Raw genomic sequence first — 16,715 nt, 5'->3', positions numbered from 1 at the left:
ATTACCAATGCAATTATCTACCAAATATGACTCTTTCATGGTACTTACGTTTTTTGACGAAGTTTTGCAGGCAGCATTCGCTCATTGTAGAGGAATCACCCGTCGCTGTAATTCCCTATTTTAAGTGGGTCTTCGGGTGTTGTCTGTAAAATGCACCTTGTTTTCTTCTTGGACTGGGGCTCTTGTGATGAATAATCACTGTGCCTTTTCCTCATTGCAAAGATTTCCAAATGCGTCGATTTACTTCACTCATTTCGCTTGTTCGTGAAAGAGTCCGTGACAGACGGATGTAATAGATAGAATCTGGTCACTTTTCAAAATAAAATATTTTTCAGGCCTTGACTGATAAATAAGCCAGAGGTCACTTGAAGGTTAGGGGTTAGGGTTATAAATTAGTTCCTGCGTTAGCATTGCTTAGAGTTTCAAATACAAATTCGGATTGTGTGGCCAAGGATTGAGGACTACTTCAACTTGAAGTCCCTTTAAAAGTATAATCCTTAAGTATATCATTATTTTACATACAGTATTAAAAAAGGACACAATCCATCACAAAAAAATTATACTACTATAGCAAAGGCATCAGAAACTCAGTCCAAGGCGTTTTAGGTGAGTTGATGATACTCGTTGGCATTGGCGTGACAACTTCTCTCTGTAACCACCAGTGTGCACCATCCATGAAATCAGAAGTTTCAGGCATACATGGACTCAGTCAGACCTGTCTGCTTGAAGGTGCGAGCCACTTGTCTTGAGTGCTGCATCTTGGCCGAGAGAGCCTCCATGACGTCGTGCTGGTCCACGGCGGTGGCCGTGCGGTAGATGAATGTGCTCATGGACTCCAGGCCTCGTAGGCCTAGATTCACTCCGCAGCCTACAGGAGACAATTTGGAGGTCATAATAATTCAAACATATTGGATCAACATTAACTGGTGGACATTCCATAATAAATACTGACTGAATGAATACATTTCAGTATGATAAAGAATTTTCAACCGTCTGTTCAGAACCGTTTGCCATTATTATACTTCCCACAGGTGGGTACAGATGGAGCAGCACAATGAATGAAATTAAAGCATTAAATCATGATTCACAAACACAAATTCTTTACAAGTCACAGAAAGGCTTTGCAAATTTTCATCAATACCTGTTTTAAATTTTGCAGTTCAGCTCCTTGCTAGAGAACAACAAGTTGTATAAAAAGTAGTGAAACACTGAACAGTTGATCACACAGATAGACTTGCCAGAAACCACCATTACACTTAGACACGTGCGTTGAAATTTTTACTGAAGATCAAATTAATATCACCCATACCCGTGTCAAAGTTGAGGACGCGGGCCGCCTCTCCCTCCACGGTGACAGCGACATTGTCCCCCTCGATGTAGGCGGCGCTGACGCGTCTGTGCGACAGCTGGACCTCAAAGAGGCGGCGGCTGCACTGCATGTGGTAGAGCGTCATGTCATTCAGCCGCGGTTCGATGTCCGTCTTGTACGCGTTGAAGGACTGATAGAAGATGTTCTTCATGATCTATCCGAGCAAAGAAAGAAAGACGCTCCAGTCTACAGTGACATATTGGACAATAAACCTCTGAAGGAAAGAAATGTTTATCATTCTGTGACCTGGATGTTTGTAACTGTAATGTGATTTTTAAATTAAGATATTTATCTTATTATCGTGATGTAATATAAGTGGTTCTTCACAGAGAATAAAGAATCCATGCCAGTGCATTGAGTATTATTTGTGAGCTCCAACATTTGTGTTGAAAAATCTATTTATCACAGGCACCACTGTATCAATTATTTTTTAAAGAGGAAGTCAAACGAATGCATGAACATAGCTAAAACGGTTCACTAAATGATGAGATGTAGACACATAAGGACATATCCAATATGAATTAAACAGCCAAAATCCACCTGTTTTCGATCTATCTAAGGGGTGGCCAGATTGCCACTTGCTGTCTATTGAAAATGACATCACAATTGTTCAGGTCTCAGGTCACAACCAATCACAGATCAGTTTCTGAAAACTGGTGAGCTGCGATCGGTTGTGAGGTCTCTCGTCACAACCTTTCACAGATCAGCTTCTAAAAAACTGGTGAGCCGTGATTGGTTGTGTCCTGAGACCTTGCAACCATGATGTCATTTTCCCTGAGTGAATTTTGCCTGCTTAACTCATGTTCCACAAACACAATATTAATCCAAATGCAGTGTTTGAACTAGCGGGAACACGTTTTTAAACAGAAATTCTGGTGTGGACTTTCTCTTTAAATTGACTTGTTTTGGTGGCTTGGAATCAATGATGGGTCATCAAAGCCCTGAAGATGAATATTTTCCAATTCAAGAGTAATGACAATGCCAACCAACATCTTGCAATCTCTCCTCCTGTTCAGTGACGCTTGTCTTCTTTCTACGCAACCTGGCGCAGACATCTGTTACCAAGTAACGCGACACACCAAGTGAATGGACGCCCACGTAGCAACAAGGATGGCCTTGCAACGCACCCGAGTGCGTATATTCTGCGGCCACAAAAAGAAGTACAAACACACACACACACACAATTCCTCTGAGTGCACCCACAGACTTGAACATGCTTTCAAAAACAACAGCACAGGCGCACGCACACACGCGCACACAAGCACACACACACACACACACACACACACGCACACATACACACTCTAATGGACTTCGACATCAGCATGGCCCAGCTGCTAAGTGCAAGGTGGTGAATACCTAGAAAAGCACCTTCCGTAAACATGGTTCGGTCGTTTGGTCAGTGCATTAGCAGCAGCGTATTTTGTCATTTGGGTGCTAAAGGCAAACCCCATAATTGCATACTATTAAGACTTGGACTATTCATTTTCATCATCAATTAAAAGATACAAACTCGAGAAAATTCCTTAGTCCGTGCTCTGAATTAAGTCCTTAAACTCATTTTAATCGTTATTATTTAATATGTGTCTGTAATCAATAATATCAAACATCATCAACAGTTTATCATTTTGTCGACAAGATGGAATCATCCATTGCATGAGAAGTGTGCGGGAGCATTTGGAACAATCATGATGTATTCAGCATGTTTATTTGGTTTTAAGTGTGTGAATTAAGACTAACGCAATAGCAAGTGCTTTAAATCGAATAAAATCTGGAAATCTCGGCGCCGCAGCATGAGCATTTTGCACGATTATTAATAGTATGTGTTAAGCACTGATAATTAGCAGAATATTATAATGTCAATGGTAGTAGTAATATTCAATGGTGGTAATATTGTACTATTTATTGAGCTCACAGAATGTACATATGCTTTTTTTTCCACGACTGCCTTCCACTAAGTAGGGGGGGAAACATTACAAAAAGACAGTTGGTACTATTATTGAGAGGCAGGCCATACAAGTATCTTACCGAGGAGTTGGCCGTGTGTCTGAGGAAGCGGACCATCCTGGCATCGGAGGCGGGACAGGCGAGGGCCATGTAGCGATTCCTGAAGGTGCCATAGATCTTCAAATGGAACCCTTGCTTGGCCAAGAGGTTGCGGTGCTCCCGCTGGGCTTCCACCCCGTACGCGGATAGGTCGAAGTAGAGACTGTGGGCACGGATCTCCGGAGTGGGCACCTGACGAGAAAACAACAGAAAAACAGGGAATTGTCATTGTAGGTTTTGTGTTATGATGTAACAGTGAGGCCGGTTTACACAACATCGCCCCATACTGAGTTTCTCTGACCATGATTTAATTAGATAGACAAAGAGAAGATTCAGAGCCACTTTCAAGTCATTGCTGGGATATAACATCTGGTATAACAACGAAGAAAATGCATAAAACATTGTCGGTATCATTGATAAACGCTTTATGAGGCAACGTTTTATAATTGGTTGTCAGTATTTGTTATGGGAAAAATGGCATTGAAATAAATTGTTGCAAATAGATGCATTCCAGTTTACGGTTAGAAATGTCCATGCTAGTGACTGATTTAATTGGTGTTGGGATTATGAGGGGCTCCCTGGAAACATTTTGAGAACCTCTACTTTGGACAATATATGTGCTATGCATGACCTCCGAGGTGATGAAGTAGGGAACATACAGTACATGATTCCCTCTAATGGATCTATTTCAGTCCAACACTACAACATTACATCCCCATCCTCCCTCCAGCCGGAATTGATTCATCTCCCTTGTAGTGACATAAAGCAGCCAAGTGGGCTCAAACAGCATTTAGTGGATGGCGAGATGATGGGGACCGGGACAGGGACGGGAAAGGACGGCGAGCGAGGCTGACAGGGTCGTATCCTGAGAGGCAAATTCAATCAGAACAGGAAACAAGCCTGGAGGGGGGTGGGGCAAATTAAGAGGAGGCCATATGACCTCTGTAGTGTGGAGGACGTGATGTGAATAGTTTAATAATAAAAGAGAGTATGTACCACCATGTACATTGGGCATAAAAAGTCTACACACCCCTATTCAAATGCTTGTTTTTGCGGCATAAAGAAATTACACCAAGACAACTTTAGAACTTTTTCCACTATTAAAGTGATCTGTAACATGTACAAGATCATATTTTTAAAATATTTTTAAGAGGGGAAGTCAAATTAAAATTTAGTTGGTTGCATAAGTGTGCACACCCTCTTATAACTGGCATTTTGGTAAAAAAGTTCAGTCTTGTTTTTTGGACATAACACAAATGTGTACATGAGGTTTTGGTATGGTCCAATGACATCAACATTTTGGCCATAATTCCAAAAGGTATGTTTGGTGTAAACACAACCCTGCTCAGTGCTCACTACAAAAAGAACACCATACTAAGGTTGTTGTTTTTTTAGCTGAAACAGAGTCGAGGTGGACGACTTGATGAACAGTTAAAAAAAAAACGTCATTGTTAGCACAGAACATTCAGGCTTCAGTGGGAAAGCCTGAAATAAATGTTGGAAATTGTCAATAAAAAGCTGTCTTCCACCCCATGAGAGGCAATTTTCAAAAAGTCAAAATACTTTTACTGACATGCTTATATTCATCACCGCTTTTGTTATGACCCATTTGCTCAATTTGTGGCTTTATGGTCTCTTTAATATCCTGCAATATCCTGTTTCGACTGACTCCCCTCACCAATCGCTCCGTACACTTCAGTATGTTTGTCCTTGCGTTTGTTTATTACACCTGTCTCTGGTCCAGCCTCTCGATGCTGGCGTTGGCTCCGTAGGCGTGGCACGACTCCACCATGTAGTCAGAGCTGAGACCCAGTACGGAGCAAGAGTCGCCACACGAGCCGTCGGCCACCACAATCACACGTGGCCACTCCCTGGCGGGGATGCGTCTCAGGTAATCCTCAGTGAACTAGGGAAAAAAAACCACCTGTATTAGCTTCCCATTATAGAAACTATCAAAAAAAAGCAGTGGCACACGGCTGTGCCATGCAGCCTACATCATCTGGAGCAGGCAACAATTAGTATTCATCTATTGATAACATGACCAGAAAAAAACATAAACATTTATTTATTTATTTATTTATTTATGTATGTATTTATATGTTTATTTATTTATTCATTGTCTCTTCTATCACACTGATTGCAGGTGGGTCTGCGGCGTATTCCTGTGATAAAGGACAGTTATGTGGCAGTAATGCAATGCTACTTTATTTTTCTTGACAGAAGTCTCCCTCTTCATCTTGCAAAGTCATCGGCGCCAAGGCGAAATGTGGACGTGTGAATGTAAAACAAGCTGGTCATGTGCAGGTTTGGATTGCGAGCATTGCTGTTTAATGAGGCGGAGAGGGGGACAAAAAGAAGAAGTCTCTGGTCTGCAGCCATGACACAAATATTCAGTGAGCATTCAGTCCATCACCCACTCTGCATACAAATAGTACATTCATGCCAACTTGGGTTGAACTCTGGCTGGAAAGAGAAGGGATGAGGCGTCACCCATTATTCTCATTATTACAAGTGTGTGTGCACAGGGGGAAGAAAGACCTGCGCAGACTCAAGAAATTCTATCATGGAATATTGTAAAAAATTTGAGCACATTGGATTCAATCAACGTTTCAGTAGACTATGGCGTACAAAAACATTAACCACAAACTGCAAGCACTTTCTTTACATTTGGGTTTGTTTTACAAAACTGTAAGAAAAGACCGATTTTAGCAACAAATTGTAGAAAATGGGAAAGTCTTGGCACATATTGTGAATTAAGCAATAATTTGTCAAAGTTTGATATTTTGTTATATTGTTCTACTAAATTCTAAGACACCTGACATCATGTAATCAGGAACATTGTCTAATGCCACTTGTAACCTGAACAAGGTTGCGCAAGTGTACACACCCTCTTTTACATGGATGTGATTATCAGACTGCATTTTTTGCATGTGTTTTTGAGGAATTCAAGCTTGATCTTCATGGCCATAATTCCAAAATGTATGTTTGGTTGTTTGGATATTAGGATATACCATGTGAGTTGTAACTTTTGAACTTAGCCACAATGTGGCAAGGGGATGTGTAAACTCGTATGACCCCATTTTCAGTTATTTTCTTTTCCCTTTTTCAGTTATTTTTAATAATTGAATGTTATGGGTTAGAGGTCACATTAATAGTAGAAAGTTTTTAAATGATTTATCTTGGTCTTATTTTATCATCACTAAAACATGGCATTTAAATAGGCGTGTGTAGACTCACTATATATGAAGATATGTGAGAAAATTATTTCCACACACCTGATAATGGTGTTTTGGTTGCCAGTTTGTCCCTTTAGAAGTGTCTATCATACCTTACGGTAGTTTCACAATCTTCTCAATACTGTAGAAAAAATTCTGACATCTTTTTAGATTTGTACTGGCACCAGGCGGTGCAACCCACCTTTTTCAGTTTTTGCCACCCAGAAGTACTTCGGCACCAAGTGTTTACAAACGTTGGAAAAGGCATTAAAGGGCGTGTTGCAAATACCTTAGTGCTGAGTTGCACCCTGACGTCCACCTGCCGCTTCTTCTGCTCCAGGATGCTGAGCAGGTACTCCTGGAACACGCCCATTCTGGTGAAGAAGTGCTCATCGTGCCAGCATCCCTCCATGTTGTCAAAGTCCACGCCGAGTCCCAGCAGAAAGTCCACGCTGCGTGGGTCCAGGGCGATCTGCTGCGGCCGACAGAGCAGCGCGCTCCGGTTGCGCTCGTCCAGCACGGTCAGCTTCAGCACCTTCCCCGAGCGGACAGCAACCAGGGCGGCCGTCAGCCCTACCGGACCCGAGCCCACGACAAGCACCGAGATGCGGGCGCGCCACCGCCGGACCCCGTCCAGGCCGGCTTTGAGCGCCACGTAAACTGCCACCGCCACCACCGTGCTGAGCGCCGTGTCGTAGGCGAGGGCGCGGAACGTGTCCTCAGCCTCCTCCACGCCGACGTGTTGAGATTGCACGCCGTCCATGACCCGAGGACGCGGAGGAGGCGGCGGCGGTTGTGTCTGGATAAGAAGCAGGAGGAGAACGGCCTCCCTTTCGTCCGTCAGCGAGAGGGAGAAGGCTGTCCCACGGGGTAAACACTGGCCGCCTGCGACGTGCCATGTGCGTCTTCACTCCCTTACTCCCTCCCCTTAGGTCTCGCTCACTCGCTCGCTCTCTCTGAGAGTATAGGGCCAAATACCAAAAGTTAACCCTTTGACGTATTGGTTGAATCAAATATGCCCCGTTTTGACAGCAATATTAAATAACAAATACCCCAAATGTCATTCTTTCACCTGAAATTGAATGACCTATAATAAGATAATCAAAAAATGTCATTCTTTTGTTCAAGCAAGTTGGTGTACACTGAGGTTGCAGGGCAAATGTGACTCATGTCTACTAGTTATCAGTGTATTAAATCAAGAATTTTGACTTTCCATACATGTGTATTTTCTGTGGGACAGCGGTGGTAACATTCCTAAAGGAGTTTGAAACCATCCGAAGAACGGTCAATGTTCCCACCGCATTTGGAAAAGTTACCACATTGGAACATGGGGGAAACTTACATCAGGAAAAATGTCCAAGTCATGTACATGTGTTTTCTTACAGGACATTGGTGACTTTGTTTGTGGGACAACTTGGAACAACCCTGAGAACTGTTGCATGTTATCACCACGTTTGCACAAGTTCTTACCATGATGTTCAAAAGGTCATGGGAGAATCTCAAAACAGTGAGAGTTATGTACAGTACAAAATGATGTATATTTATTTTCAGGAAATAGAGGGGGTGGTGTTCATGGAGAGAACTGTATCTCCACCACATTGAACCAAATTTCGGGGTCGATCAAATTTTTAAATCAGCAGGTTCATGCATGAAATGCAAATATGTTTGGGAAAAAAAAAATCCACAATATAGCAGTGGACAGGATGAACCGTACACAAATGTTTTGATCCTAAACCCAAGAATTGACAAGCGTGCTGTTGCTTTGATTTCTGCAAAAGCAGATGCAATTCCATAGCAGCAGGTTACGGCGGTTCTGGTTCTACCAATCCATAAATGGCACCCTTTGTCCCTCTTGTCTTGATTCAATCCTACGCCTCGAACAAAAGGAACTCAGAGAACAGCTTTTTAATCAGCTTGCCTGCATCCTCATCAGAGAGAAAAATCCTTAAGGCCTCACTGTTGCCATGGTGGATGACATTAAAGCATTCAATGATATATGCAAAGTAGGACGCAGTTGTTATGCCATGAAGAAAAAGCGGACACGAAACTCATGAGTGGAAAAATACGACAAACCAAATGTTAGGTACCAAGTACTTTGTTACTATTGTTAAGTGATATTTTCAGGTATCCGTTACTTTAATTTTCTGTCGACTTTATATTCCAAACGCCATCAATTCACATTGGCTTCCTCGCAGTGAAAGGACAGTACCACTTGGTGGTGTTGATAAATCCTTAAGATGGTTTGCCAACTGTCAAAAAAGACCACATTGGAAAAATAAGGAAAGACAAAATATTAGTATACAATCACGTTTTAAGCTCCTATTTTCCGTATCGCTAAATTAATGTAGAGAACAAAAAAAAAAAAAAGGACTTTATTTTTTAATGTTAATTATATGCCCTGGATCAATAAAGGTTTGGGAACACAGTGCTATTTTCTGTATTAAAAACAAAATTAGGAAAATGGTTTAAACTGATTTCACAAACATTTAGTAACAGTGCCCCTGTACAACATTTGGACTGCTTAGAAGAATGTCTCTGGTGTGCAGTCAGCCGTGTGAAATGATAACACACAGCACAGTCAATTGTGTGTGTGCCATGGCCGTTCCAGTTCAGGGTTCTTGTGACGCGTCACTACTGGACTGCAGCCAACATATTTCGCTTACTTAACTCAAGGGCGGATAAATGCCAACATGGCTGAACAAACACAATGATCCCCTCACAGTGTGCAAACATTTCAGCATTCCCGCTGTTGGAATAAATTGTCATCGGACGTCAGCGCAGCAGAATCCGACACCGGCAATTTGCCTGTCAACCTAACCTGGCTCAGCCTGGCGAAGTAATGACGTGCGGAGCAGGCGAAGCCGGAGCCGTAGTGACGCGCACGCACAGCAGACCAGACGACTGGGAACATCAGGAACACCAAATCACCATGGTTACACACACGGTGTAATAAGGTCGGAGAGTGAGTGACGTCGGACTCTACTATCTCATCGAGATTCTGGAGCGCGGCCATCTGCATTCTGGAATAATACATCTATACAAGGGATTATGACGACAGACTCTTTTGAAACATGGTTATAAAATAATGTTTTCAAACATTTGCAAAGGAGATCTTTTATCTGGAAAAAAATGTTAGCAACAAAAGTCCTAACCTAACATAAAAAAACAATTTAATGATGAGGCCACAGAGAAATCAGATGAGAACCTAATTTCAAAACCCTTTAGTAAGACTCTGTGCAAAAGAAAAAACTGAATAATAGAATAACGAATGGCATGACTTGGTTATACTTGGGAAATAAAAGAGCTGAAGGCCATGGAAAATAAATTACATAATTTGGAATTTCCCTAGAAAAAAAGCAACAACTGAACTCCTTGTGAATTTAATAGGTTAAAAAATACTTATAGAAGTACAACACAATACATAATTTGAATTTTCCTAACAATCTAACAAAAACAAAAAATGTAAGAGCCTGCTGCTGTGAGAATCTTTTTTTAAAAAAGCTCCCCGAATTAAGGTAGACATTAAAGATAACCCCCTCAAATGAGGAGAAAATATGACAAGCTCGAGTTTCTGAAACCATTTCTTTAATGTTTTAAAAATAACATAAAAGGGGTGACGGTAATTTCAGATAAACTGAGAATTTAGTAGGAATTTATTTATACACAAGAAAACGGAGCTTTCGAGAGTGCTCTTTTAATATTTGGAAAAATAAAATTTTTAGGAGGAAAAAACTCCAATATCAGATATAACTGATTACAGACTAATTTAGAGGGATTTTGGATTATTTGGGGTTGCCTAGAACATGTGATGAATACGCCATGTATAAATGGAAATCTGCTTCTTTTACAGCATGCGGTTGGAAAATAGTGCAGCTGTTTTGGTATGACTTCCTACTAAATTCTCCAGAGTATACTGAAAACAGCAAGCGCAACAAAAGATGCACACACCTGATTTGGCAGGGGTGGGTGGGTGTAATAAAACTTACACTAAAGGATCTTCCGCTTTAGACAGCACAGTGGCTCACACTAAATGCTAAATCGCAAATGTTTCCTGAAAGAACAAAATTCTGAGAGTATGCATGTGCTCAAAAGACCAACAGGTTATTATCGACTGAGAAAAATGAGATGGTGAGCAAACCAATGAGCGTCGTGACGAGTCTGACGGGGATTGGTGTCATCTCCGTCAAAGAGTGACTTTTGCAACAACTTGCCATCTTGACACGATCCATCTGCTTGAATGTTCAGTCGCGGCGTGGCATTAAAGCGCGTTGTACTCCACACACTTGGATGGAACCGTCGTGAAGTGTTTTTGGCAGATGGTCATCAGCCTCTTTAGTCCCTGCACAGGAGGAAGAAAATTGTGTCATTTGGCAAGTAGTGAATGAAATGGAAATGCGTGCACATGTGTGCAAGGTTCAATGAGGACTCAAAATTGTCCTCAAGTGAGAATACGAGTAATTGTTTGTGCCCTGTGATTGACTCTCAGCCAGTTCAGGTGGTACCCTGCCTCTCCAGTTCAACCACCACCAATGCACGGGTGGATGTCTCAATGGATGTTATTGACTGTTGATTCAGTTTGGCCGTTTGTAAACCCGGAACGGATAACCAAGATAAGCAGTTAGTCGAGCCACCGTTTGCACACCTGAATATACTTCCTCTGCGTTTCATCGTTGAGGACGTGAGCCACGTGCTTGGAGAAGATCTTCTCTCTGCCCGTACGGGCGTGGATGCCCACCATGGTCACACCAATGGGCCAGGGGGCGTTTCCAATGGCCATCTGAAGATACGCGTCGTTTGCCTTGACGTACTCTCGCTCCAGCATGAATTTGATGATGTCAGTGATGGACTCCTTGATGTCAGCTGGTAAACCCTGACATGACAGAGAAAAATTAAGTTGGCTGTGAAAGCTGAGTACATTAGTGTGGGGCTGCAAAATAATGCAATTCTTTTTTCATAGGAAGTAATGGATATTTATGTGCATTTACTCAATTGTAAGTATATGCATGAAATATAAATGACACAAGTCAACAGTAGATGTAGACACATGACTGTCAGCATACACCAAGCAAAGAGCCACAACACGCTACCTTCTTCCTGAGCTTCCTAAAGAGAGGTTTGAGGTACGACTCTGTCTGCGAGTGGGTGGCACTGGCCAGCTTCCCCTGAACGCTGCGCTTCACATAGTCCTCGCGACTGTTCAGATCTTTGGCCCACACGCCAAGAAGGAACTGGAATGGGAACAGAAATGACAATCAAGTCAACTGGCAGAGAGCCTCATGGCAACGATTGGCGCCGGTTGTCTTACGCGCAAGAACTTGTCGATGACCTCTTGGTCCCCGTCGTCGTCCCCTCTTCCCAGAGTTTTACCGAGAGCCTGTATGGATGATAAATATATATCGGACAACATCCAGTGTGGAGTTCTGAGTATAAGTAGCAGGTACACACAAATGAGACTCTTGAACTAAGAAACAGCCTTGCTTTGAAGGTTAGCAGTTTTTAGGCAGCCCTCCCATTTCATGTCTAATTTTCTAGGATGTGTGAGTACCTCCAGTTCTTCAATAGTGGTGTTCTCTTCATGCACTTTGAGGTCATGCTGCGTGTCCTGTTCTCCTGGCTCTGTCCCACCAACAATTTCGTTTAGGTACTGCTGGTCAATCTTGTCCATGGCCGTCTTCAGGTCATTTCTATAACCCTACGCCGCACAGGCAATTGATGGTAATAACATGAGCAACGTGATAAACACAGCTTGTGCTCTTGTGTCGCAGCTGAGCTCTGACTGTCAAGTGCAGTGTTGAGTACTGGTCAGACAGTTTACCGTGGTTTTAATTTGACTTGATTAAATTATGATTGATTATGCGGCCGCATATGTGAAGCTCACTCATAGCCTAAATTTTGGCTTGCAACACAAAACAAAATAAACCAAGTGATCGCTCGTAACTGAAAAAGTCCCAAATTGGCTCACTGGTAACTTAAAGTATCACTGCGTTATTGGTTTTGTATTCCACCTAATGGTGCGTGGAGCTATACCTTGTTCACTTCTGGAGTCAGAATCTCAATCTTACGGAGTCTCTGGAAAGCATCGTAGTCGGACTCTCCGAACAGTCGGATTGGCTCGCCTCGTTCCCTCAGCCGTCGGATGACCTAGTCACATTGATGCAAAAGACACATTTGTGTAATCATGAGTGTCTTGCTGGGAACCTTCTAACGATTTTAGGCTCAACATCTACTTCATTTGACATGCTGAGCACATCTTCCAGGTTCAACTACTACATTAAAGATTAAAGTCCCAATAATCGTCACACACACACCTGGGTGTGGTGAAATTTGTCCTCTGCATTTAACCCATCCCCGTGTGATTTTAATCCATCCCCTGGGGGAGAGGGGAGCAGTGAGCAGCAGCGGTGCCGCGCTCGGGAATCAGTTGGTGATCTAATCCCCTAATTCCAACCCTTAATGCTGAGAGCCAAGCAGGGAGGCAATGGGTCCCATTTTTATAGTCTTTGGTATGACCCGGCCGGGGTTTGAACCCACAACCTTCCAGTCTCAGGGCGGACACTCTACCACTAGGCCACTGAGCATCTTTCAACATAGCTTATAAAAGTCCACACACTGAGGATCACTAGTAAGGAAATGTGCTCTTTTTTTCTCTGTGATGAATTAAAGTGAAATGGACCCAGCTGAACTCACCTCCTGCCTTGACAGCGTCATGGGCAGCTTCTCTTCCGTTAGTTCCAACTCCAACACGGGATTAGCAGAGGTGGATGTTTCATTCTCTTCTTTTTTATCGATCTTCAACAGAAAAATGAATAAACAAGTTTAGTATTTGAATCTCAGATGAAATGCAGATTCAATGAGTGAAATTTGAGGCGGCAAGAACTTTTGGATCTCAGAATTCAATGAGGATGACAGCACAGATTCCATGCATATATTCCTGAAACTCCAAAGAAAAGAAAAGTGTGATGTATTCTCTAATTGACTGCAAGTGGTTACTTCTTAAAAAATAAAGTGAACTCCAACATGCTTTCATTGACTCATGCAGAACTGATAATTTGAGGATGTTCTTAACAGGTTTAACCAAAATAATCTGGTAGAGCAGAGATGAGCAATTTAAATGATGGCGGGGCCCACGATTTTTCATCGGAGACACTCATGGGGTCAAATACAAGCACACACTTCCTAAACAACATCATACAAAAAACGATCAACCGCCAACATACATTTTCCATAAAAAATGGTGGTTTGGCCCCCCCAAAAAAACAAATGAAAATGTTTTTATTGTTAAAAACTAAATCTGTAATCACAAGAGTAAACATGATCATAATTTCTCTCCAACTATTAAAAACAAATCAAACATGGAGAGCAAAACACAAAAATGTTGCAAATAATAGAACAGCAATCAAAGTAAAATAAAAAAAAAAATTATAGAACAAACACGTCCAATTTCAAATCAGTCTCCATGCGGACAAGCACATTAAAGATGTGTTCTGATTTGGCAGTGTGGCTTCTGTTCCTTGTTAACTTTTAATAATTCAATGAAACAAGTCCAGTACAAGGAGCAGATGAAATTACATATCACCATGGAGAACTGAATCAAAATCATTGCAGGTATCAAAAGGTATCAAGGAAGTAGAAGCAGTATGACAATGTGCATTACAAAAAAGAAACGTAAACTCAAACTCTTTCAACCATGCATCCTATCATATCAGTTACCCATACCTGACTGTCAGGAGTCTCTCTCTGAACCTACAAATGCAGGTGGCAAGTTGAGGAGAAACAGCATAGTGAGGACAAATGCAGACACTAAATGCACCCCTGAACCACCTTGCAGGTGTGCGAGAAAGAAAGAGTGTGCGTGTGTGTGCACATGCGTCTGAACGGTGGCAAAATACTGAAGAGATGTGAGATCTGTTTGTGTGTTTGAATATGAACAAGAATCCACCTTATAGCCGCATTTTTGGAAGTAGTCCTCCTCCTCCTTGCGAGCAAGATCTCCTCTTTTGAAGAACCTTTTGGAGTCCTAGGAACAAAAAAAGTTTTTTTTATGATTTACTTCTGCTGCAGGGGCAACATAGTAAATGGGACACTTTATTAGGTACACATGAACACACGACTGAGTAATACGAGGTTCATACAAACACAATCTGGTCTAAAGCATCAGTACTGTGCACCCAGAAACAATCAGGCTGAATGAGATCCCACACACACAAAATATATACATACCGTACAGTGCAAATACAAGTACATATTACACGTAAATATACTTACATACTTTAAAATTGTACATTCAAACGTTAAATTTACGGTACAGGATGGGCACCATTTTTTTTTTGCCATTTTCATCCAGTTTGCACAACTTTAACGCTTCGGACAACATTTACTGAAAATGATAATTTTAGCTTTGTAAATAAAGCTAGCCTGAGGACTAAGAGTATATCGCTCGTGAGGCATATATATACTGTATAACACGTAAAAGAGAAGTGCTTCTAGAACGTTCCTTAAAATAACAAGTTAGCATTAGCAAAGGGGGCTAACTAGCCAACACACTCACGTCAACGAGTTGTTTTTCCTCGATGAGTTTCCTCTTCCTCGCGATCTCTGCTTTGAGAATATCCATCCCGGCTATATAACAGTAGTCGATGTTTATTTTATTCCTAAAACAAACGTATCCTACTAGAAAACGATCATCAAGTGCCTACATTAGCAGAGCTTTCACGGCAGGAAGTAAAACGGTGAGATTTCAGTTTAAGAGTATGTTCGGCTACTCACGAGAATATTTCAAAATAAAAGCATCAAACTCGGAGGCGATTCTTTAGATTTAAAATACAACATAATCAAGTAGGCGTATAATTATGCGTGTCATATTAACCATGTAGTCTGTATTTATTTTTAAATCAAAATCCATGGAAAATTGTTTCATGCAAATTAAGTAGCATAAACTGTTGTCCAGTTAATGAAGTGATGTCTTTTGGAAATTAAGGATGCTTGAAACATTAATATGTGTTCAAATTAATATTGTTTATAATAATATATTAGAAATACTGCGGTGAACACAGAATAGCTACCAGGCCCACGAGACTGAATCCAGATCCTTCCGAATCAAATCAAACTTGCCATGTGGAGGCTGAAAAGAAGTGCATAACAGTACTTTTGTTGTTTATCGTTATGTTGCTCATTAAAGTTAGTGCCATTGAAAAGTCACTATGCTGTCTAATAGCTGTTTTTTTTTTCTTTTTTTTTTTTCTTCTTCATGATTTTCCCCCCACCGCTACTGCAGAAGCCTTAAATAGATTGATTGGCAATAAATGTACAACTCAATATAAAATTCCATTTCAGGAATAAATGCCTGCTTTTTTTTTTGGTGCAACAACAACACCACAGCAACAAGAATGCATGGGACACTGATGGACATGACTAGACTGTGCCCCAAAGTTACATGTAATAAATGTAAATTTACAGTAATGTGTACATGAACTGCCTTTTTGAATTTCATTACCATTTTATAAAAGTCAAAGCTCAGTGTTTGTGTCTTTTTTGAATGACCTGTACAAGTGGCCGTGATTCACAGTGTATAGTGATGCATTCATCTTAAAAAAAGAAAAAGAAAATATGGTGGAGTTCACTTTGACTATCAAATTTTTAGATTTAGAGGTGACTCAAATCGATTTGTCTTATTCATGACAGTATATTGCAACTGGTGACATTGACTTTGTGTCTACAATGAAATGTACTTCATTTCACCGTGCACCTTGAATTGTCAATAAAGCTGAACCATGACATTTGTGTTTTATTTTTTGTAATTTGCTTATTTAACCAAATAAGAACGTGGGGAAATTAGAATATTTATTTGAATTTGTGTTTTGACTAATTATGATCTAAAGTCTTCCATCTGGAGGTGAAAGGCTGAGTGTTAATTTGGAGGGAAAACATCAAATTAAAGGTACACTCCATAGTAGAGATTCGATTGCCAGACTCGGTGACTTGTTAAAGGGGATGTTGAAGCAGCTCCAGTGTTGACAAAGGACCCATGGCGATCGCGATCATTTCCTAATTTTATTTTGCAACAAATATTTCCTCCTAGACAATTA

At 41.3% G+C, this 16,715-nt stretch overlaps 2 protein-coding genes across 3 annotated transcripts; both read right to left on the bottom strand.

The window, feature by feature from the left end:
• Positions 1-465: 465 nt before the first annotated feature.
• si:dkey-234i14.6 lies at positions 466-7,564 on the bottom strand. Its single transcript, XM_037255264.1, has 5 exons — positions 6,920-7,564; positions 5,145-5,321; positions 3,398-3,607; positions 1,310-1,523; positions 466-868 (listed from the first exon to the last, which is right to left on the bottom strand). Exons 1-5 carry the CDS (start codon positions 7,391-7,393, stop codon positions 690-692), a joined length of 1,254 nt encoding a protein of 417 aa, XP_037111159.1. The 5' UTR covers positions 7,394-7,564; the 3' UTR covers positions 466-689.
• A 2,631-nt stretch (positions 7,565-10,195) lies between these two features.
• prpf18 (PRP18 pre-mRNA processing factor 18 homolog (yeast)) lies at positions 10,196-15,376 on the bottom strand. Of its 2 annotated transcripts, XM_037254174.1 has the most exons (10): positions 15,179-15,376; positions 14,570-14,647; positions 14,347-14,373; positions 13,318-13,419; positions 12,658-12,771; positions 12,176-12,322; positions 11,936-12,004; positions 11,718-11,858; positions 11,273-11,500; positions 10,196-10,969 (listed from the first exon to the last, which is right to left on the bottom strand). In XM_037254174.1, exons 1-10 carry the CDS (start codon positions 15,242-15,244, stop codon positions 10,889-10,891), a joined length of 1,053 nt encoding a protein of 350 aa, XP_037110069.1. In that variant the 5' UTR covers positions 15,245-15,376; the 3' UTR covers positions 10,196-10,888. The 2 variants fall into 2 exon arrangements, with proteins under 2 accessions (XP_037110069.1, XP_037110070.1); XM_037254175.1 differs by lacking the exon at positions 14,347-14,373 and having other exon boundaries at positions 15,179-15,375.
• Between the last annotated feature and the right edge of the window lie 1,339 nt (positions 15,377-16,715).

Source organism: Syngnathus acus, chromosome 6 (genome assembly GCF_901709675.1).
Source record: "Syngnathus acus chromosome 6, fSynAcu1.2, whole genome shotgun sequence".
Lineage (NCBI taxonomy): Eukaryota > Metazoa > Chordata > Actinopteri > Syngnathiformes > Syngnathidae > Syngnathus > Syngnathus acus.
Note: the sequence above shows the minus strand (reverse complement) of the source record. Positions and strands in the feature narration are given on the sequence as shown.

Bases quoted from the DNA above. Each gene is read 5' to 3' on its own strand.
- prpf18 (XM_037254174.1), bottom strand. From the start codon at position 15,244: ATGGATATTCTCAAAGCAGAGATCGCGAGGAAGAGGAAACTCATCGAG. The intron at 12,772-13,317 runs GTGAGTTCAGCT...CAATGTGACTAG, and splicing joins TGACGCTGTCAAGGCAGGAG to GTCATCCGACGGCTGAGGGA. The intron at 11,501-11,717 runs GTAGCGTGTTGT...CTGTCATGTCAG, and splicing joins TTAGGAAGCTCAGGAAGAAG to GGTTTACCAGCTGACATCAA.
- si:dkey-234i14.6 (XM_037255264.1), bottom strand. From the start codon at position 7,393: ATGGACGGCGTGCAATCTCAACACGTCGGCGTGGAGGAGGCTGAGGAC. The intron at 5,322-6,919 runs GTATTTGCAACA...TTTTTTCCCTAG, and splicing joins GGGTGCAACTCAGCACTAAG to TTCACTGAGGATTACCTGAG. The intron at 3,608-5,144 runs GTGTAATAAACA...TTTTCTCGTCAG, and splicing joins AGAGGCTGGACCAGAGACAG to GTGCCCACTCCGGAGATCCG.